This window comes from Erigeron canadensis, chromosome 1 (genome assembly GCF_010389155.1).
Source record: "Erigeron canadensis isolate Cc75 chromosome 1, C_canadensis_v1, whole genome shotgun sequence".
NCBI classification, from domain to species: domain Eukaryota; kingdom Viridiplantae; phylum Streptophyta; class Magnoliopsida; order Asterales; family Asteraceae; genus Erigeron; species Erigeron canadensis.
This window is the reverse complement of record NC_057761.1, coordinates 2641874-2664114: the sequence shown is the minus strand read 5'-3', so window position 1 is coordinate 2664114 and position 22241 is coordinate 2641874. Positions and strand designations below refer to the sequence as shown.

At 35.9% G+C, this 22241-nt stretch overlaps 4 protein-coding genes and 1 non-coding gene across 6 annotated transcripts; 2 read left to right on the top strand and 3 right to left on the bottom strand.

Annotated features, from left to right (window-relative positions):
• Positions 1–2104: 2104 nt before the first annotated feature.
• LOC122588446 (GDSL esterase/lipase At5g14450-like) lies at positions 2105–3204 on the bottom strand. Its single transcript, XM_043760597.1, has 3 exons — positions 3035–3204; positions 2789–2972; positions 2105–2550 (listed from the first exon to the last, which is right to left on the bottom strand). The coding sequence occupies exons 1-3, from the start codon at positions 3202–3204 to the stop codon at positions 2224–2226; spliced, it is 681 nt and encodes a 226-aa protein (XP_043616532.1). The 3' UTR covers positions 2105–2223.
• A 664-nt stretch (positions 3205–3868) lies between these two features.
• On the top strand, positions 3869–7968 carry LOC122586037 (TMV resistance protein N-like). Of its 2 annotated transcripts, none has more exons than XM_043758152.1 (4): positions 3869–5775; positions 5883–6158; positions 6389–7264; positions 7369–7968. In XM_043758152.1, the coding sequence occupies exons 1-4, from the start codon at positions 3907–3909 to the stop codon at positions 7888–7890; spliced, it is 3543 nt and encodes a 1180-aa protein (XP_043614087.1). In that variant the 5' UTR covers positions 3869–3906; the 3' UTR covers positions 7891–7968. The 2 variants fall into 2 exon arrangements, with proteins under 2 accessions (XP_043614087.1, XP_043614088.1); XM_043758153.1 differs by having other exon boundaries at positions 7358–7479.
• A 1263-nt stretch (positions 7969–9231) lies between these two features.
• LOC122588354 (GDSL esterase/lipase At5g14450-like) lies at positions 9232–12196 on the bottom strand. Its single transcript, XM_043760489.1, has 5 exons — positions 11911–12196; positions 11162–11371; positions 10908–11080; positions 10192–10462; positions 9232–9625 (listed from the first exon to the last, which is right to left on the bottom strand). Exons 1-5 carry the CDS (start codon positions 12194–12196, stop codon positions 9402–9404), a joined length of 1164 nt encoding a protein of 387 aa, XP_043616424.1. The 3' UTR covers positions 9232–9401.
• A 592-nt stretch (positions 12197–12788) lies between these two features.
• On the top strand, positions 12789–12861 carry TRNAR-ACG. The gene has a single exon. It is a non-coding gene; the product is annotated as a tRNA-Arg (tRNA).
• Positions 12862–14972: 2111 nt separating this feature from the next.
• On the bottom strand, positions 14973–20284 carry LOC122608414 (eukaryotic translation initiation factor 4B2-like). Its single transcript, XM_043781523.1, has 3 exons — positions 18976–20284; positions 16332–16979; positions 14973–15365 (listed from the first exon to the last, which is right to left on the bottom strand). The coding sequence occupies exons 1-3, from the start codon at positions 20109–20111 to the stop codon at positions 15341–15343; spliced, it is 1809 nt and encodes a 602-aa protein (XP_043637458.1). The 5' UTR covers positions 20112–20284; the 3' UTR covers positions 14973–15340.
• Between the last annotated feature and the right edge of the window lie 1957 nt (positions 20285–22241).

Here is a 22241-nt window from a genome sequence, read left to right as displayed (position 1 = left end):
AATTCTGATTTCTATTACCAAAATTATTATTTGAATTAAATTTTCTTTTAGGTTCATTAAATTTTGACACAAAAGCAATAGAAGACCCTTTATTAGACACATTAGAAGAATTCCTGTGAGACTCTTCCCTAGACAACGAAGCATAAGCACTTTTAACAGAAGGTAAATGATCATTAGTGAGAATATGACTTCTAACAGAACTATAGGACTCATCTAGATCCATGAGAAACTGCATTAGTTTTATAAGTTCATTATGTTTATGAAAATCATTTGCAGCATGACAAACACAAGTAGGCAGTTTAATGAGAGTATCAAATTGTTTCCAAAGAGAGTTTAGTTTATGATAATATTCAGACAAGGAAGAATTATTCTGACAGAGAGAATTAATTTTATGATGCAAGTTAAATGTAATAACACCATCAACTTTATCATAGGTTTCCTTAAGTTCATTCCAAACAACAGCAACATTTTTAGAAAATATTTGACCTAAATACAATTCTTCAGAAACACAATTCAGAATTCAGGAAAGAACAACAGCATTACATCTATCCCACTATTGGGCTAACACATCATTATCCATAGATTTCACACAAGTTCCATCAATAAATCCTTTTTTATTTTTAGTTTCTAATGCTAACAACATTGCACAACTCCACACATTGTAATTTTCTGTTCCTTTTAACTTTAAACTTATAAGTGGAGCATTAGTAATATCACTAGCATGCAGATACAAAGGATCACCAAAATCAAGTTTACTTATCTTAGTATTTTGATTATCAATGTCACTTTCAGATTCATGATCACTATTATGCACAGAATTATGAGGAGAATTAACCATCTTGACAAATAAGAACAAATAACAAACAAATAAAAATAGTGCAGCAAATAAAACACAGAAATCACACAAAAATAAACAACCAAATAATCACAGAAAACAACTAAAAAACTTCTTCTCAAATAAAAACAATTTTGTGAAAATACTCTTTAATCACACAAGAATGCCAGAGGCAGGATTCCTAACCTTTCATATGAAGGCAGGTCAAGCATTAGCAAACTTGTTTTTATGTGAGAAAAGATTTAAAATATATATATATATATATAAGATTAATCTGAGAAGAAGAAAAACAGTTGAAGTAAAAAACACACAAAAAAACAGATATTAAAAAAGGAAGAGATAACAATACAGTGCTCTTGGATGAAGGAAGAGGAACCCTAGATCTGATCTTGATTCACTTAGTCAAGAGAGATCCAGGATCTGGCAACAATAGATCTGTTTTTGATTCACTTAGTCAAGAACAAACCCCAAAAAAGAAGAAGCAGCGGAATATCACGAATCGAAGATGAATAAACCCTAAAAATTAGGGTTTTCAAATTAGGGTTTCGGAAATCGAAATACGCCCTGATTGAAAAACAACCTTAATCAGAAACACCAATCAGAGGAACCTGGCTCTGATACCATGAACGAAAATTGAATCACCAATATAACAAATCAGTCGACCCGATTAAGACCAACTATTATTATTATTATTATTATTATTATTATTATTATTATTATTATTATTATTATTATCGTTTATAGTTTTGATTACAATACTGAAACTATGATCTTAATCAATACGATTGAGATCTTAATAATAAGAACACAGAATAATTTGATCTAGATGATCAAATATACAAGAAATATACGAATATATTTGAGAGAAAAAGTGGCTAAAATATGTGTTTGATTCGTTCGTAAGAAGAACCCTAATGAGGGTATTTATACTCCAGCAAATAAAAGTTACATCCAGCATCCTTCAAGTCTTCAACTTCTTCACTTCTAACCTTCCATTCTTTAGTCTGTTAACTTTTACCCCTATAAAAGCTTTTCTTCTCTTTTTAAGTCCAAATATAAAATCCTGCACACATAAACACAAACACTAGGAAGTGTATAAGTTTATATACCATTTACCAAGTTAAGGTTGATCAAAATAAACTTATGATTTTGAACAATATACTCTCACGGGTTTGTACAAGCCTTATTATCCACCCCGTATTGCCCTAAGCATTGTCCTAAAGGGTCGGTGAAGCCTGCAAATATAAATGTCTGATTAGAGGTGAAAATCTTCTGACATTCCCAGTTAATATACTCTGACGGGTTTGTATGAGCAGTTGATATGCACGTACATTTTACAACTTGTGAGACAACGGTCAAGACAACACATATGCTAGACACCCTCACATTCACGAGTAATTCACACCTTTCAAAAAGAAAGAAAAAAAGGAAGAAACTTGTTTACCATGCTTATTTGCTTCATTTATGAGAGAATACTTAACTGAATAAATGTCAACAAACACCAACATTGCTTCTTGAAATTGTGTTCTGAGTAGTGATACCTTAACTTTGAGCTGTTTATTAAAGTCTTGTGCTATTTTGTTGTATGATTTCACATACCCGCTTTTGTCTGTAATGTTTGGAGCCGGTGGAAAGAATTTGACGATGACAGACAGGCACCCAAATGGACTTGTATTATGAACCCAAAATGTCCGTGCTCCTCCTTTGTGGAGTTTCTGGAAAAAAAAACAAGAAAAAAGTTAGAAAGAAATCCGAACAGCCTTTGGAGATACATGAAACCAACCTATTATAGGATTTGCAACAACCCTAGTGTAAATGAGCATTTATGAACCTAAACAACATCTAAATCAACTAAAACCATCGGGTTAAGTTTTTGAATGATGTTATACATTAAACGAATTTGTTATATTTTTCGTTTCAGTTATGGCATAGGAATCGATGAACATGAGATACCTCTAAGACAGAAGCAAACTCATTGATTATGGTGGGAATATATGTCTTGAGTTGCTCTTGCTTCTTTGATATAATCCAGGCTTGAAGATCATTTTGTCCTATGTCAAATGTGTAAAGTGCCCGAGTATAATCCATAGACCATGGAAGACGGTTTTTAAGTTCATTTGTTATAGCTGACCGGAAACTGGCACCACATAAAATTCAAGAAAGGACATCAGTTGGGGCCGGGTTTGTGACCACAAGTACTTGAAACAAACAGTTAATAGCTTATGTCTACCTTCATGATACGATTCAAAAGATCGCTCTCTGAATTGTTCAAACTGTGAAAGTTGTACATCAAGAGTGAGAGAGTTGAAAGTCTTGTTTAATATTGGAGAGTCTGAAGGTGGACCGACTGGCAGCAAAGTTAGCACCATGTCCAAAATAATACAAACTAGAAATCTATTTCAAGAAATTTAAGCAGTTTTTTCAATATCCTCATATTGTCCCTAATTTGCACATTACCTCTAATTCTATATTTCTAAAAACAATCTGACAAACACCCTACCAAGATCTAACACACAGTCACTTCTTTCTTTCCTTATGACACGCATATCAATTTCTCCCCTACTGTTTTGTATTATCATTATCGTTTAACCGCCACAACGCACGAATATGAGCTATCTAATTTGACCTACTAATCTAATGTGAATGTAGATGGAGATTCTATTGAAATCCTTCTGTCCGCACCAACCCTCGTTACCAAAAAAGGAAATCATTGATCTTCTCAATCAATTTTATTTTTATAAATTCCATTTTCCTTAATTTTTCCCAACCAAACATGCCTCTAGTGGTTTCGATTTGAACATCTACTTAAAATCTTGCAACAAAGCATATCCTACTAACTAAATAATTGATGAGAGATGAGTGGGTGAAATTTGATGTAATAGGTGGTATGTACTGCATATACGTTGAAATATCTAAGAAATTGTTTAATTCATACTGCACATTCTCATTCTTATTTCAACTAATTAATACTTAAAAAAATACATTTATCAATAACTTTCTTTGGAACTGATTCTCTCTATTATTTGACAAATTAATTCAAAAGCAAATCAGTTTGTTTATTTAATTTCTTGATGGCAGAACTTACAACAACGGCGGGAGTCAGGGCAATGGTTATTATACTCACAACATTATTATTTATACTTACAACATTATTAGTAGTGAAAGCTACCAAGGTATTACTTACAACATTACTAGTGATATCAGCTACCAAGGTGTTCCGCAGTTGTTCACGAGACAATAATGGTTGTGTTGTACCCAATATTATCCCAAACGCATCATCAACATCCTCTGCTTGTTGGTCGTGGAAGTACGACGTGTTTCTTAATTTTAGAGGCGAAGATACTCGCAAGACTTTTGTAGATCATCTCTACTCTGCTCTTCAACAACATGGAATACACACTTACAAGGACGATGTAACTCTTGATCGAGGCGACACCATCCGCCCAGCCCTGTTGAGCGCTATCCGTGAGTCGCATATTTCTCTTATTATATTTTCTGAAAACTATGCGTTTTCTTCGTGGTGTTTGGATGAGCTTAAACATATTATGAGATGCAAAGAGGAGGATAGTGGCCAAATCGTTATTCCGATATTCTACAACGTGGATCCCGCAGATGTGAGAAAACAGATTGGGCAATTTGGTAAAGCTTTTGCCAAACACGAGTTGTCGGAAAGCAACAAGAAAAAAATTGAATCATGGAAAAAAGCACTTGTGGATGCAAGTAATATTGCTGGATGGGAACCCAAGCATGTCGCCAATGGGAAATTTTTTCTTCATTGTCTTTGTGTAGATCATACATGTCATTATTATGGATGTGAACATATGTTTCCAATGTGCAGGCATGAAGCAAGATGTATCCAAGAGATTGTTGGTTCCATTTTAGACAAATTGTCATCTTTGGATTCAGTAGTTGAGGATGGAAACCTTGTTGGAATGAGAACTCGATTGCAACAGTTGAGATCTCATTTAAGAATTGGGTCAGGTGGTGTGAGAATGGTTGGGGTATGGGGGATTGGGGGTGGTGGTAAGACCACTCTTGCCACATCTCTTTACAAGGAAATTTCTCACCATTTTGATGGTTGTTGCTTTCTTGGAAACATACGTGACGAAACCAAACAACATGGTTTGCAAAAGCTGCAAGAAAAAGTTCTCTCAACTGTATTTGACAAACTAATTCAAGTTGAGAGTGTTGAATTAGGGAAACACAAGATTAAGAGTATGTTATATTGTAGGAAGGTGTTGATTGTTCTGGATGATGTCGATCACCTCGAGCAACTAGAGGCTTTAGCTGGATGCCATAATTGGTTTGGTAATGGGAGCCGAATAATAATTACAGCTAGGGATGAACAAGTGCTAAAATCTCACAGGATAGACGAGGTATGTCCGGTTAAATTATTATCAAATGAAGAGGCTATTAGGCTCTTTAAAAGACATTCATATCAAGAGCATAATGTTGTAGAAGAATACGATAAGCTCTCTTTAGAGGTGATTACTTATGCTAATCGCCTCCCGTTAGCACTTCAAATCTTAGGGGCGTCTCTGTATGGAAAAGACAAGGATGAGTGGATAAGTACACTCGCTAGACTACAAGACCATCCAGAAATGGGTATTGTAGAAAAGCTCAAAATCAGCTATGATGGACTTAAACCTATAGAGAAAGAGTTATTCTTGGATATTGCATGTTTCTTTAGGCGGAGAAGCAAAGATGAAGCAATGGAGATACTTGATGCTTGTGGTTTTGAACCTCATATAGGGGTAGAGGTGTTGATACAAAAGACTCTCCTAACTGTTTCAGAGGAAGGCTGGTTTGATATGCATGATTTGGTTCAAGAGATGGGACACTACATTGTGACATGGGAACATCCTTACAATCCTAAAAAACATAGCAGGGTTTGGCGAAAGGAAGATATTGAAGACATATGTTCAATGAATGCAACAATGGTAAATATTATGCTGTATATACTAGCTCTTCAAGATGCACCTTGACTGATACGCACATAATATTGATAAGATACTTCAAACCTGTCTTTATTTCCCCTTTATTTCAGGAAAATGATAAGATTGAAGCCATACAATGTGATGCTTATGGTCCTTCATTCAACTTCATTAGGCTTGTTTCAAGTATGAAGAAACTAAGATTCCTTAGATTGACTACTATATCCTTTGATGAAAGGCCCAATTTTTTACTTTCAAATGAGTTGAGGTATATAGATTGGAAAGGTTATCTTGCAAGTCCATTCCCTGAAAGTTTTCAACCAAGGAAGCTTGTTATTCTAAAATTGGAAAGAAGCTGGCAACTAAAAGAGCTTTGGAAGGGTTACAAGGTACTTCAATTGTTCTTTTCATTAACATACAAAAGGTGGTTGCCTTTTTAACCTCTATTCACTGTTAAAAAAAAGTAGGTTTCACTTGACCTATGGACATTAAGATATGTGTATGTGATGTACATTCATGTATCAGAATGATAATTACATCTTTTTATAGCCATACTGATCATAGATTTAACACTACTATTGGTTAATATTTGGGTTAATTTGACTTGTGCATGCATCAGTATCTACCATGTTTGAAGAAGATGGAACTCTACTGCATGTATGCACTAGTCAGGACACCTGATTTCGGTGGACTCCCATCTCTTCAGAAGTTGGTACTCCATGAATGTGAAAATTTAGAAGAAATTCATCAATCACTTGGAAATCATGCAAGTCTTGTTTCCGTAGAGGTAAGGTGTTGTCGCAGGCTTACAAGATTTCCAAGCATTTTTAGGATGGAAAAACTAGAGACTCTAAACATTTCATTCTGCGAACTTACTGAGTTTCCAAAGATCGAAGCAAATATGGATAACTTGGTAACGTTAACTTTGAAAGGTGTTGACATAGAAATCCTACCCTCAACAATCGTAGAATATTGCACCAACCTTACTTCGCTGAGTTTGGAAGATTGTTCCAAATTAAAGAGCATAGATGGTAACTTTCATGCCTTAAAAGGTCTACAAAATATTAAATTAAAAGGTTGCAAACATTTTGAAAAGTTGCCAAAAGATCTATTCAATGAAAATATAGTGGGGCTTGGTTTAATAAAGTTGAATCTGAGTTGGTGTGAATTGAAAGATGGAGACATACCCCCTGAAATTGGCGAGTTATCCACATTACAAGAGCTGCATCTGTGGGGTAACGATTTTACAAGATTGGATTTCAGCCTCTCGCGACTTACTCGCCTCAAGCTCCTCAATCTAAGTTGGTGTCAAAATCTGGTCGAATTGCCAGAGCTCCCATCAAGTCTAGCTGTCCTCAAGGCACACATGTGCGGGTCACTTGAAGTCATCAAAGACGATGCTCATAGAAGATGTAACTGGTTGTGTGAAGTATCTATACGGAGTCGGAGAAAAAACAGAACTGGTGGGGAGAGATTACTAGAATCCATGCTTCAGGTATGTATATATTTTTATTTGTGGTTCTTATTCTATAAGTTGTTTTGAAGTTCTCAAGCCTATGTATTTGCAGTTATACTACTAATAATATAGAAATTTATTAGGGAAAGAGAGTTAATAGTAGGTGTATGATCCTTCAACTAAATGGGTCCGAGATTCCCAGGGGGTTTATATCTCGTATGGTTAGAGGGTGGAAATGTAAAATGCAACTTCCAGAGCATTGGTACAATCACTTCTCAGGTTTCTTATTCTGCGCAACTTCCTGTGCCGATATTGATCCATTTATAAGTATGAAGCACGTCGAAAAGTCAGTGGGTGGTTCTTCGATGGGAATGGGGGATTCTCAAGATGATGATGAAAACCGAACATGTGTGACGTATTTCCCATTTAGTTTATTGAGAGACACATCATGGTGGGACCCAACATCCACTGCCATTGAGATGGAGTTTGGTGACTCAAAGTATTCAAAAATCAGAAGATGTGGATCAAAGTTGGTTCCCAAGAGAGCTGCAGCTGAATGTACTAGTGAAAATCCACCTACCCATTCTAATGATAATGATGATGATTATAAATGTAAATTACGTATACGTGATTCTAAGTCTGTTTTCAACTTCAGATTTATGTGATAGAAGATATAGATGTATTGATTGTATTGATTATTACTCCAACAATTGTAAATGTACACTTACCTCATATAGTGATCATATTCTCTCCATTAACCACCATAAAAACAGAGAATGTGCTAACTAAGAGTGCACCAAATGTAGCCATTGAACACTCTTTCTGGTTGCTTCCAGTTTCTACCATTTAAAGGTCCTCCAACCTTTGCATGGGATGAGGATCGAACCTAAAACCTCTGTATCCAGAGGCAAGGGTGTTTACCACTGATCCAACCACGCTGCTTATTTTTAAAGAAAATCACTAAGGACTTTTATTACTAGTGTGAAGACATATATTCTGCCTAAAGAAGAATATGGGCCCTTAACTTTGTCAATTTGTTTAATGACAAAAGGTTCCACACATTCTGTTGTAATCATTTATTTTAAATGGCAATGAGCTCTTGATCCAAGAAAAATACAAGGCTTTGTCTCTCTGGAAGTTTCGGTTTCAAATGCGAGCATTGATGTTTACTTGTTAAGCTGGGGAAACTAATTACATTTGTCATTAAAAAAAACCTCATCTTAAATACATATCACTTTATTTAAAAAACATGTCACTCAATTTGTGGTTAACAGGTGACCATTGGCGACCCACCTATCTCTTATGTGGCCCATCTCCAACCAATATGGGAAAACTTATTTTTGAGAAAAAGTACAAAGTCATTGATAAAATAAAAAATAAATAAATAAAAAATAGTTTGGTATATTTGTGTTTATGTGGATTAAAGTAGCAATTAGGGAACACATCTAGTAAAAAGATGATCAAGGTGATTTTCTCAATTTATATCTATTTATGTGATGAATTATTTTGAAAAGTGTTCTATCTTATTGTGTAGGTTATGATGTTGATATTTTTGTATACAGTATTTTGATTTTTGGCTAATTCTTGAGTTTTTGTGAGTGTGCTGACAAACTGCACTACCCCTTTTGTAACTTTTGCATTCACATTTTGTTGGTTATAAGAGTAGACTGCTTGGAAGGGGACAAGTCCGTGTGAGGCGTTTTCAAGCCATCCTGGCGACGGTGTGAACCCCACGACATGAGAGGCTGCGTGATGGGCTTCACACAATGGGGAGGGTGTGAGGAAGTGGGTTGATGGTTTAATAAATGGTCCCCAAATATTGGTATCATGGTTGTGTGAACACACCATAAAATTTTAAAAGGATTTAATATGGTGGTTGTATTTGCACCAAATAGTGTGATTAGCATAAGATTATATGCCCCATCAATGAAGATTGATATTGTTTCGTGATACTTACGCATTGCATTTACATGCATAATAGTACATGAAACGTTATCACAAGAGCCGTAAACATGATGGAAAGTATTTACTATTACAACTGATTGCAATACATGATAAAGTTCAAGTAACGCCTACTTTGTAATATGTTCTTCGTTACATCTTGATCTGCACACAAACTAAGCTAATCTTTTACAAAGTATAAAACTTGAACTTTTTGTCTATGTAAATTACTTTACTATCCTGAGACTTCACTCCGGGAACCCGAGAAGGCATGACAAGCTTCAACGAGGGAAATTTTTGGTGTATTCACTGATCCATCTTGAAGACGCTTAGCGATCCATTTGTTAGCTGATTCAGTATAATGTACTCCATCCCAGTTAATATACTTTGACGGGTTTGTACAAGCCTTATTATCGTCCCCATCTTGTCCTAAGCACTGTCCTAGAGGGTCGGTGAAGCCTGCAAAAAGATTTTTATCCTGGTTAAATGTAAAAATTTTCTACTGGGGTGATCATGAATGAGCTGATTTAAGATTGATTTAGGGTATGCTTTATCTATCTGTTTTACATAAAACATCAATGGTACAATATTTTTATTGGAACATATAGTAATATAGATTTTACGAGCAGTTAATATACATGTATACTCTATAACTTTTTGCTACATTATAATACTTCTATTTAAATTAAACAAATTTATTCAAGAGTTGTACAGGCCATTCTTGGTGACCCGTACAAATGTTATATACAATTATCCAACCTCCCCATTTTGCCACCTCTAGTTCGAGTATACGAAAAAGGCCAACCATTGTATTGCAGTCTGGAAGTATATAATGGTGAAAAGATATTCAAACTTGAAAAAAGGATGGGGTTAACTGGTTAAGAGGTCTGTTTGGACCAGACCTAGTCCTTAAGGTGGTCCAATCCTGGACCGATTGTAATGGGTAGGACACATTTAATCTTGATATAAATTACAAGGATCTAGTGTCAAGAAACATTTCGCTGAAGATCAAAACAATTGCTTACCATGCTCATTTGCTTCACTTATGAGAGAATATTTGACCAAATACATGTCAACATACACGAAGGATGCTTCTTCAAGTTGTGTCCTGAGTTGTGATACCTTATCTTTGAGCTGTTTATTGAAGACTTGTGCTAGTTCGTTGTATGATTTCACACACCCTATTTCGTCTGTGTTGTTTGGAGTTGGTGGATAGGTCTTCACGAATTTAGGTAGACACCCGATTGGACCTGTATTGTGAATCCAGAATTTTCTTGCTCCTCCTTGGTAAAGTTTCTGAAACAAGACCACCGAAGTGACCTAGAAAGCCTAAAAATCTGTGTATCTGAAGTTCTGATTTAAATTCTTGACAATATTATCCTAAACAGAACGTCAGAATCCTAGAATTAGGCCGGATTTTCAACAATGCAAGATAAGTCTTAAGACAGCTCAAAAAAGTAAAAATAAAGTTACAATTTAACTAAAAGGGAAACGGGTCGAACAGTTCAAAAGTGGCTCGATTAATGTATACATGTTTACAACTTTGTAAATTGCTTTATTTAAAAAGCTGGGTCATTATTTCATTGCAGTTGACCATGCATACCATTCCTAGCTCTAAAATGTTCGTCAAAAACCAACTGATTTGGAATGGATTTTTTACATACTATACAAGCAACATTTCAAATAACTTTATTGATTAAGGGCTTAAGGCATGCGCTATGTATACTTGAATATGAGATACCTCTACAGCAGAAGCAAACTCATTGATTATGGTGGGGATATATGTCTTCACTTCCTCTTCCTTCATTGATTTAATCCCAGCATCAAGATCATTTTGTCCTATGTCAATTGTATAAAGGGATCGTGTATAATCCTCAGACCGTGGAAGACGACTTTTAACCTCATTTGATTTAGCTGGCACGAAAATAGACCTACATAAAGTCAGGGAATTTTCACCAAAATTACTTAAACAAATGCTTAGCAGCTCATACCTACCTTCACTATACAAATCAGATGCTCGCTTTTTGAGTTGTTCAAACTGCAAGAGCTGTACATCAAGAGTGAGAGGGTTATAAGTCCTGTTCAGCATTAGTGAGTCTGCAGGCTGAATGGTGCACCCACTGGCAGCAAAATTAGCACCATGTCGAAAATTTGTTCCAATAGAGTCCAGATATGAACTCAAGTATGGCAAACCTAATATTTCAGCTGCACATGCATATCGGTTCACAAATTCAATCCCATGTATAGAAATCGAATGAAATAACCTAAACAAGATTTGCACTGACAATTTTTGTTCCTATTTTTGTAGCACATATTAACATTAATAAAAGATAAACGTAATTCTGCTAAAAATGGTAATGTGCATAGTCTAATATCTCATACAGTCATATAGGATCCACCCCTCTTAACCATTGAACTTTATTGATTTGATTTGACCAATCTATCTATTTAATCTATAACGGGTCGAACATGAAAACTTTAGATTATGATGAAATAGGTCAAACGGGTTGAAAATTGCGCAAAATTTATTTTCGGTGAATGCAACCCTTATTATTTAAAGAAAAAAGGGGGGGTCTGCCATCGTACATTCTTGCAAGAGGTCCCAAGTTTGTATCTCCCTATGTAACTTTCTTGCAAGAGATTCCGGGCTTAGATAAACATATTCAGGGAATCTGGTCGGGGTTGGGGACCTAAAATCAATAACTGAAATGAACTTTTGATTAAAAAAAAAAAAAAAAGTTTACCCATAAAGTCAATGATCAAACGCCCATCAGAGTACCTCCCAGCAGGTTTATGAAAATAAGTCATCCCATAAGGCGAAGCAAGAGTGCCGAAAACAGAAGATACACTTCCTGTATCTGAATTCGAATCACCAAAGTTGTATATTGCTGGAAACTGACAACAACAACTTGATTCATGATCATAAATACTTGAGATCCTTTCTCCATTGACCAACATCAATATATAAAAAGTGCCAACTAAAAGAACACCAAATGCAACCATCAAACACCCTTTATTATGCATATCCATAGTTGTAATTTCTTAATGACCAAAAAGAATTACTAGGGATTTTAATTGAGGTCAGTTTAACACTTCAACATGAATAATGTTGATGAATACAATAAAAGATGACTTGTGTTCAGATTTGGTTATTGTTTAATAAGAAAATGGGCTCCTTAGTTGAATACTATAATATTTCATTAGATAGATAATTAAAAAAGTCATTAATACACAAATGATCTAAGAGCATTCACACTGTCATAGCTAGGATTATATTAACATAATAACTAGTTATTATATTAACATCGTCGATATCTCGAAAGGGTTGTAAACATATAGATAGTATTTACACGATTGAAATATTAATATGTATTAGCTAATATGTAATTCTTTTCGTTATGGTTTGCTTTTAAACTTGATTACAAATATACGGCATGTCGTGTATATGAATTGATATGGTATTCAGCCATATCACTTGTACGGAACCTTTTCGATGTTGTGAATTGTGATATAGTATACTCATCGGGTAATCCCATTACCCATATATTAAAAGCAGAAGAGAAATTTGTTTGTTGGGCCAAATTCTTTACGAATAGTTTCAGTCAGAAAGATAATCAAAATTGACTTTGTGGCCCAATGGATAAGGCGCTGGTCTACGAAACCAGAGATTCTGGGTTCGATCCCCAGCAGAGTCGCCTTGATTATCAAGTTTTACCTTTATCTATTTTTGCATACAAATACAGTTTTTTCTTTTTTTAGTTTAGTACTATAAGGTGGCTCCTTATATCACATCTATGCGGCATTCATCTCATCAACATTATATTTATGATAATCCGAGATGGCTCTAATCTTTACCTTTAGGCAAATTTAAAGCTTTTAGAATCAGGATAAACCCTGGTGAAGATCAATAGAAATTGCTTACCATGCTTGTTTGCTTCACTGAAGAGAGAATACTTGACCAAGTAAGTGTCAACGTACACCAATGATGTTTCTTGAAGTTGTGCTCGGAATTGTGAAACTTTCTCTTTGAGCTGTTTATTAAATTCTAACACCAATTTACTATGTAACTTCACACACCGGATTTGGTCTGTGTTGTCTAGAGATGGTGGAAACTTCTTCACATAAAATGGGTTATACAACCGAGCGTGCTTGTAATTTGAATCCAAAATACTCTTGCTCCTCATTGGTATAGTTTCTGTAACAAAATAAACAGAAGTTAACGGCAAAGCCGAAGAATTTGCGTACATAAAAATTTCAAATGTAGTAACCCGCGAATACAAAACTATGATACATTTCTCTTAAAAAGTGGGGTGTGAGAAAAGATACATCACCTCTACAGCAAAGAAAACTGATGGGTTAGATTAGGAATATATATGTTAGTCTATTGCTCCTTATTCTTTGATCGAATCCAGCCATTAGGACAGCTCCTATGTCAAACATGTGAAGGGCCAGACCATAATCTTCAAGTCGTGGAAAATGACCTTAGATGTCACAACATTTCGCTGACCCTCAACACAACCAAATAAAACAGGATAATGAGCATGAGTTGGCTACTTGGCTGCCATTTTTAACCAAAACGCTTAAAATGGATAGTAAAGCTATTTATACCTTAGCAAAACAAAGCAGAAGATCATTCTTTTAATTGTGTGAATTGTGAACAGACTAAAAGAATTGTTCAGCATAGGAGCATTTGCCGGCAGAATAGTGGCTGAACTGGTAGCAAAATTAGCAACGTGCAGGTAATTTGTTCCAATAGAGTCCAAGAATGGACTTAAATATTCCAAACCTAACTTTTTAGCTGCACAAAACATATTGTTTCGCAAATTCAAACAGAAATTTGTTAGGTTACTGTAGCATTAATATGTTGTTGCAATTAAAGAACTGTAATGATGGTACATATATGAAGTATTGGATCCATCAAGCTCAAGCCTTCGGATCTTTTTCTGAAGTGAACTAAAAATCACAATCACAACTTTCCAATAACTCCAATAAAGAAACAAAAATTTATATCGATCAAGCTGCCGATTAATAGTACCTAATAATTGAGGTAACCTTTTTTCAATGGACTTGCCCATGAAATCAATTATTAGATGCCAATCAGAGGCCCTGCCAGAAGGTTTTCGAAAATAATGTCATCGCATAAGGAGCAGTGTACCGGACAAATGCAGCAGACGTGGCTCCTTTGTCTGAATACGAATCACCAAAGCTGAAGTTTGCTGGAAACCGGCACTGATTGATGATGATGATCATTCAGATTAGAGAAACTACCTTAACTGAAAAATCATGAAAATAGAGACTGCCACCACAAGACAACCTTTCAAGTCCATTATTGTTGCTTGATAACTATAACTTTGATTAAATAACTAGAATTTTAATAGTTAGAAAAAAAATAACTAAAAACTTCGGTTGTAACTGTTGGATGGCAACTTCAGCACGGAGGTTAATGACTAACGAAGAAATTCTGCCAGCAGCATTAACTCAGGGGTTTGTCAATTCAGTTGATTAAGAATGGTCAATGGTCATCAACCTCTAGGATGATGTGATTTACTTGTTATAGAATGGCCACTACTTAATTTGAAGTCAAGAATGGTTTGTACTTCTCCAGATATTTTTCCAATTCATAAAACTATCGACAAAAATACGATACATTGCAATTGCATATATGAAAAGACGATTTGGATAATAATACAAGTATCAAGTCGTACGATCAAAACAGGTGACAACTATTCAGACAAATTTGGCACAATTTTGTTAGATGATAATATACATACATTCATTAACGCAATAAAATAAGTGAGGCATCACATAAAAAGGTTAATCATATTACAAAATACTAAAAAACTACAATAGATGAATTTAATTAGATAGAAACAATGACCAAGGTTTTCACTGCCTTTTGTTCATCAACCCTAATTCCATAACTAACTTAGAAAATAAACAGTTAAATTATCCGATAATCCGATTCCAGATTTACAATCAAAATTAAGAAGAGGGTTTGGGTGACAACTTAACAAGACAGCACGTGTCCTTTTTTGACCAAACCAGAGAGAAGCTTTACACAGGCAGCAAACTAACAACTGGAATTGGATTATAAAATAGTTCTTCAAAGTCAACCTTCATTCTACTCCTTTCACAAAATTTGTATTATTGGTCTCTTCTACTAGTCATTCACCCTCACCATCTCTCCCTTGAGTTTGACCTGCCAAAATAGCATTATATTATCTGATATATATATATATATATTATATATTTATATATATATATGAATATCATAACATGATCAATGACAACCGCAATCATGTCAATGGTCTAACATTCTTCTTTAATTCGAGCATTTACTCAATAAATATAAGACTGACAAGAAGAACCAGCCATAAAAGCAGGCTTTATTTTTATTCTATTCAACAATACTAGCTCAGGAGTTCCCAAACATAATCATATGTACGTATTAGACTTGTATCTTTGCTGTTTCTTTTATCTTATCCGTGCATCATAACAGGGGTGGCAACTTTGACCTAATTGGTCTATTTGGTTAAAATTTCATAACAGAGAAACAGATTAGTTACAAAGAAAAAAAGTCAAATTGATCGAACCTCAACCAAAATGTATTTTGAAGCAGAAAACCTCCTAAATAACTTAATTTACAGAATCCAATCATTATTGAAAATATATAATTGGGTAATGATTGTTTACAAAATAACTATCTAATAATCTAACTCTAAACATTAAAAATTGAAACTTTTTCAGATCAACACAACCCGTACAAAAGCCTATGTGTTATGAAACCACCCACAATCGGCCACCTCTCACCAAACACGTGCAAATGTACAGTCTCAAATCTAGTAGCCGGGGTGTTTCCCAAAGCAACACTTTAAGCACATAAATATACATTAAACAGGTTCAACTTTCTACAGATGGCTATGCTTCTCTACACTTCTCTGTATATTTTCTTGTTATATTTTTGATCCTTCAAGAAAATGAGTAATTTTATTTATTTATTTATCTTCTATATTTACCTTTTGGTAACCTCTTTGACCTTAAAAAGGATTAGCAATACTCGATAAGCTAGAACGTATACTCAGTCAAGTGTGGAATAATATAGCAAATAGCAAGGCATTTAAGAAGTTAAAAAGCTTTAAATGAAGTATCGATGAAAAGTGCATACCTTCCAAGTTCTCTGTTTCCCAAAAACCCTCTGTCTCTTCCACCACCAAAACCTCTTCTGTCATCACCGGGTGGTCCAGATCTCATCCAGGGATCTCCACGGGACCAATGCCTTTCAGAAAAATCGACACTTCTGGACTCATCAAATGAACTGGATTGCGAAGGTGGTCTATCTTGATAGCCAAAGCTCACTCTTCCTGCTCCAGAACCTGGTCTTTCTTGAAAGCCAGAGTTCACTCTTCCAGCTCCAGAACCTGGTCTTTCTGGAAAGCCCATGCCGACTCTTCCAGCCCCAGAACCTGGTCTGTCATGAAATCCTGAACCCATTCTTCCTGCTCCAGAACCTGGTCTATCTTGGAACCCAGGGCCCACTCTTCCTGCTCCAGAACCTGGTCTTTCTTGAAACCCAGGTCCCACTCTTCCAGCTCCAGAACCGGGCCTTTCAATGGGTTTTTGAGTAAACCGCAGTTTATCGTCCAGATCACGGCTCAACTGTTCCAGTTCCCCTTCTAGTTGAAGTATTTTATTATGTAGACTGCTTTGATTTCCATTATATCCCTTTTCTGCATTAAAAACAGATTCTTTCTCACACTCTCTCTTCAAATTTTCTATTTCTTCCTTCAAATTCTTTTCAGCTTCTGTCTCAGACCTGAAAAAATTACTCGCCTTTTAGAGATTTTAACCATCCGCATTATAGGCAAGTAAATATAAGAGAGAATTCTTGACTAAAAGAAAGACGAATCATTCAAAGATCTAAAAAGAATATATCCCTTAACATATAAGAAACTCATTTAATAAAAAGTAAGTGGCCACCGTGGTCTTGGCAATTTATTACTAGAGACTACATAGCATTAAACGCATTGAGTGACAACCAAGGGAGACATGTTAGTTATATGTTTTATACTCGTATCCAAATTTCTACATTAATATAGGATTACTTCTTCTGAAGAGAGGCACGCTTTACTAGTTGTCTGAAAGTAGAATATTAAATTAAGAACAACAATTCCGGAATGTATTATGCTATGAAGCTACTAATTAAATTTGAGAATCAAGTCACTAAATTAAGAAATAAGAATATTAGTACTTTAACAATTAACGACCTAAGCTCTATGGCTCAATCTCAAAAAGATCATAAAATTTAGTCCATCCTTCGTATAAGTGAAGACAAGCCACGTGAAAAGCACTCTCACACTACACTATATGTTCCGACAAATTCCAAGAAGCTTAATAGAATATAACGTACAGTTTTAATTATATAATTGGTTCTAGGTCCTCTAGTCGAGTGCCTCGAATTTAAAGTTAATCAAACCACAAAAGAAAAGGTAACATGCAATGAAGAACTTAAGAGGGAAAGATGATTAACAAGGAGCCAAGAATCATAAATCAAACCTACTTGAAACAGCTAAAAATGGCTACTACATATGCACAATCAACACCTAGGCAAGTAACACAGAACGGGAAAAAAAATTATGTACAGGTAAAGCCATGTGGGTCTGGGCTTCCACAAAAGTATAATCCATACTGTCATTTTTAGTAAGGAAATGTTGATCAAGCTAATCATACTTGGAGGTGATAAGCACCAACAAACACAACTCTAAGATACTACTTCACTCAAGATACCTTGTTATCATTTCATGATAGGTGGCCAGTGATCTCGGGGCATTGTAGTTATACATGTAACATGCAATGTGACTCTTTAAAAAAAGACATCGAATTTAATTACCAGTACTATACATATAACCTTCAAATTCCACTAAAAGTGAAACTGTAACTTCCTTGCTATTGGACAAAACAAAAAGGAAACAACCAGCATAAACAGGGCCTAATGACACAAGCCAGCTTCGAAGAGTTGGAAAGCTTGAATGTAGCAAAAGCCATTATAACCTAACAATCCTGGCATCTCAATCATATTTCTTGCATTCAGACAAGTTCTAAAAGCAATAGTGTCATCTCAATCCTGGCATCTCAAATTCTCCCTAGCAGTCATCTAAGTATATCACGTTATCAAAAGACTACTGCAGACTTTATTTGCAATGTTCGTAACAATGCATCACAAAAACTGCAACAATAAGTGTGTAATCAAGCTAGCTAAAAATTTACCATATTACCAGAGAAAAAGAAAGAGCAACCAAGGTATAGAACAGCCCTGAACACTATCAATAACATATTTATGTCGAAATGACAAATACTGGTTTCACAATACATGTTCAATTTAATTTTCATACAAACCAAACATGAACTAAATTTCCCCGCAACACAATGTATATCACCAGCCAAAACCAAATTATTGGCACTTGAAACGTACAGGTAAATGTTTTTGACTATTAATGCTTGTGATTCAAAAATGTTAATATAGTACTATAGTCTTTGAATCCTGTCTACAGTTGGTTGAAAATCAGGCATTAAGAAGATGTATAGAATTTAGTATTTTAGTAGTTGTCTAAATGGGTTAACTAAAAAAGCCTTTTATCAAGACAAGAGCCAATTGATTAATCACAACTTCACAACTTACAATTTAGGTGCATCGAGTATAAAAATTGACAGGGCATATCTTACATATAGTTTTAGTTGCCTAAAGTAAAACCAACTTCACAAAGTCAAGTTATTTAAAAGTTTCAACAAAAGATGAAACATAGAATGATAACCTGTTAAGCCTTCGGCGCTCCAAGTCCAAATCAATCTTTCGATAATCAACACCTTTCTCTTGAAGCAATACTTCCCTAGGCTTAGCATCACCAAAAGGATTCACTTTCGGTTTCGGCTTCTCTACCCCCTGCAATTCAGCACCAAAGCCCTCACCCGACCTCCCACTCTGCGCACTCCCTGGCCTACTATTGGAATGTGAACTCGTTGGCCTACTGCTAACTTTCTTAGCCTCGATTTCCAAATCCACTTTCTTCCAATCTAACCCTTTCTCAGCCAATATCTCTTCCCTAGGTCTAGCATTCCCAAAAGGATTTGGTTTATTACTATTATTACTCTTCACACCAATCTCACCTGTCAAGCTTTCACTTTCACCCTTAGGCGGATCCAACACCAAACGACGCCGTTCTGTCGGCTCGGAATCACGAGGCGCCGATCCCACTTGCATTCCTCTAGTCCATCTGTCCATTTCCGGCCCACCGGAATCACGAAAACCCTGACCAAATGTATTAGATCTAGTATTAGGCATTACTGAAGGTTTTTTATTAACTGTCCAATTATCAAGCTCATCAGCCCTAGAAAACTGTCCTAAACGATTAGGTCTAGGGTTCACATCAAACGACGTCGTTTTCTTCATCATTTTCCAATTATCAACCTCATCAGCCCTAGACGGCTGTTGTTGATCATATTCTGGAACCCTAGAAACCCTAGGACCCGTACCTCTATCCTCAAATCCACTATATGATCTCCTATTATTCCCCCACGCGCCGTCGCCATCACTGCCGGGTCTTCCGGCGTTCCGTCCAGTACCGTACGACGAAAAACCGCCACCGGAACGACCGTACTGCATTTCCTCAGCCGACCGTTCCTTCGGTCCGGTAGGAAGCCTCATCATCTCCTCCGGCGTCAATCCTCGAGCGGCGCTTCCGATTCCGGTACCGGTTCCGGCCATCGTAAACTCCTGTAAAGTCATTTTCGTCTTTTTCTTGCCTTTATTAGTGTTGACTGCTTCCTTCAAGCTCGGATAACTTTGTGGCGGAGCTGCGGCGGCCGCTGCCGCCGCCGCTGCGGCTTCTTCTGCATCGGCTTGCTCGGCTTCCGCCGCCCACGCGCCGATTTTCCCCCATGTTTTCGACATTTTCTCAGATCTGAAATAAATAGGTACCGCCGAAAAGACGGTACGACAGTATCTCCGGCGTACGACGGAGATTAGTGGTGGTTGGTGGCGGTTACTGGCGATAAAAAAAAAACTAAATGATGAGAAATGAAAAATTGGAATATTGTGTGACAGCTATTTTTCTTTTGTTGATAAAATATACAGTTTAATTTTTAGAGAGAGAAAGTGTGAGTTTAGAGAGAAAGATGGAGTATTTGTCCAACGCGCGTGTATAGCGGGTGGAAGATACGTATAGTAAGATGAGGTTTTGGGAAATACGATGGTCGTTGGATGAGATTAGAATGTGTCTATGGTGAGTGGAGTTGTGAATTAGGTGATGGGAGTGACGTGGCAGTTTGTGGTTTGTGAGACGTGGGTACAGAAAGCTTTTATCGTGTGAAAAGCAGTAAAGCATCCTGGCTAAGCAACAGGGACTATTTTCGGAGTACTTGTTTAGTTGTTTTCCCAAAATAAATAAGATTAAAAATTCATTAATTTGTTTAGCTTATCAATGTGCTCAAAAAATTTGTTTTAGAGTAATTACATTTTTCGTCCCTGAAGTTGGCACATTTTCACTTTTTATCTCTAAAGTTTAAAAATTACAATTTTGACTCTAAAGTTGGCCAATTTTTTCAATAACCGTCCCTCACCAAACGTCGTTAAGTTTCAGGCGTTAAGTAGGTCACGTGAAAACACGTGAGGGACAGAAAGTGCAAAAAAGTACAAGTTCAAGGACGAAAAATGAAAATTACTTTTCTGTTGTTGGAAAACTTCATCTTCTCCGGCTGATTGGCCGGAAAATTCGCCGGAAAACTTGGAATGTCGATATCTCACTCGTTTCTTCGAATTAGACCACGAAACCACCACCAAACTTCTCAAAATTCATTTCCGCACGAATCCTAACAAAAGTTGAGAGAAGAAATATAATGAAAAACGTAATCAGCAATTGTTGAATATCTTTTACAGGTTAAGAGAAGAAATATAATGAAAAACGTGTTTAGAAACCTTCCTTTCTAAACACATCAAAACCCAAAATTTTAGGGTGATTTTTATCATCGAAACCCTAATCCTTTCTATGTGTTCTTCTTCTGACCGCTACCACAATCATACAACCACCACCACAGTCATACAATCTGCCAAACATTTTTTTTTATTTCAAATCTTTCTTTCCAAAATATATCTATCCATATATTACATATAACCATTTACCTATATGTAATATAATAAACAAAAAAATTCCTTCACTTTGATTCGAACGGAAAAAAATGACTTGTTTGTAAATCTATTCACCATAAAAGTATGCATACATACCATACTTAACTTGAAAGAAATAAAACCTTGACATAACTATCAATTGACATATCCTGAACTTGAAGCCCGTTTACAAATCCCAAATCTTCCATTTGGGTTTCGACTTTGAGTTATTCATAATTGAATGAGAAGCTTTTTTCCGGTGATGGGTTTTCCGATGGCCACGCGAGAAAGCAAAAGCTTTCAACCCACAGAGGGGGCTTGAAGCATAGGGGTTGGTGGGCCTTTTCTCAATCGCGGAAAAACAGTAGCCGAAGAGGGGGGAGTTTTTTCCGGTGAATTCGCGTTTTATGGTATAGGATAACTAGATCGAGGGATATTTGTCATTTTCCGGCAACAGGATATAATGAGCGGCAGTGGTGACTTTTACCCTTGGCGGTGAGTTATTTCGACCTGTGGGTTTTTGAGAGACTATGAGATCTCTCCACTAGAGATCATAGATAGAAACAGAGACATATATATACACAAATATATATGTATATAGATATATAGAATGGATGGGTTTTTCCATATATGTATATTGATATGTATATTTACACAAAGTTGTATGTTTTAGATTGGAGTTAGGTGAAAAATAAAATGAGATTCTTGTAGAAGATCTAGAGAACTATGTTTGAGAATGGAATAATATGTGTGGGGAATAAGCTGCTAAAGGGATCCAAGATAAAATGCATATATATATAGAGCTGAATTCATACACACATACATGTATATTCTTTATTAGAAAAAAGGTTTTATCACATATAGTCCCTCTGGTTATCACAAAGACGATTATACCCTCGCGTGGTTCGGAAGTGAAAG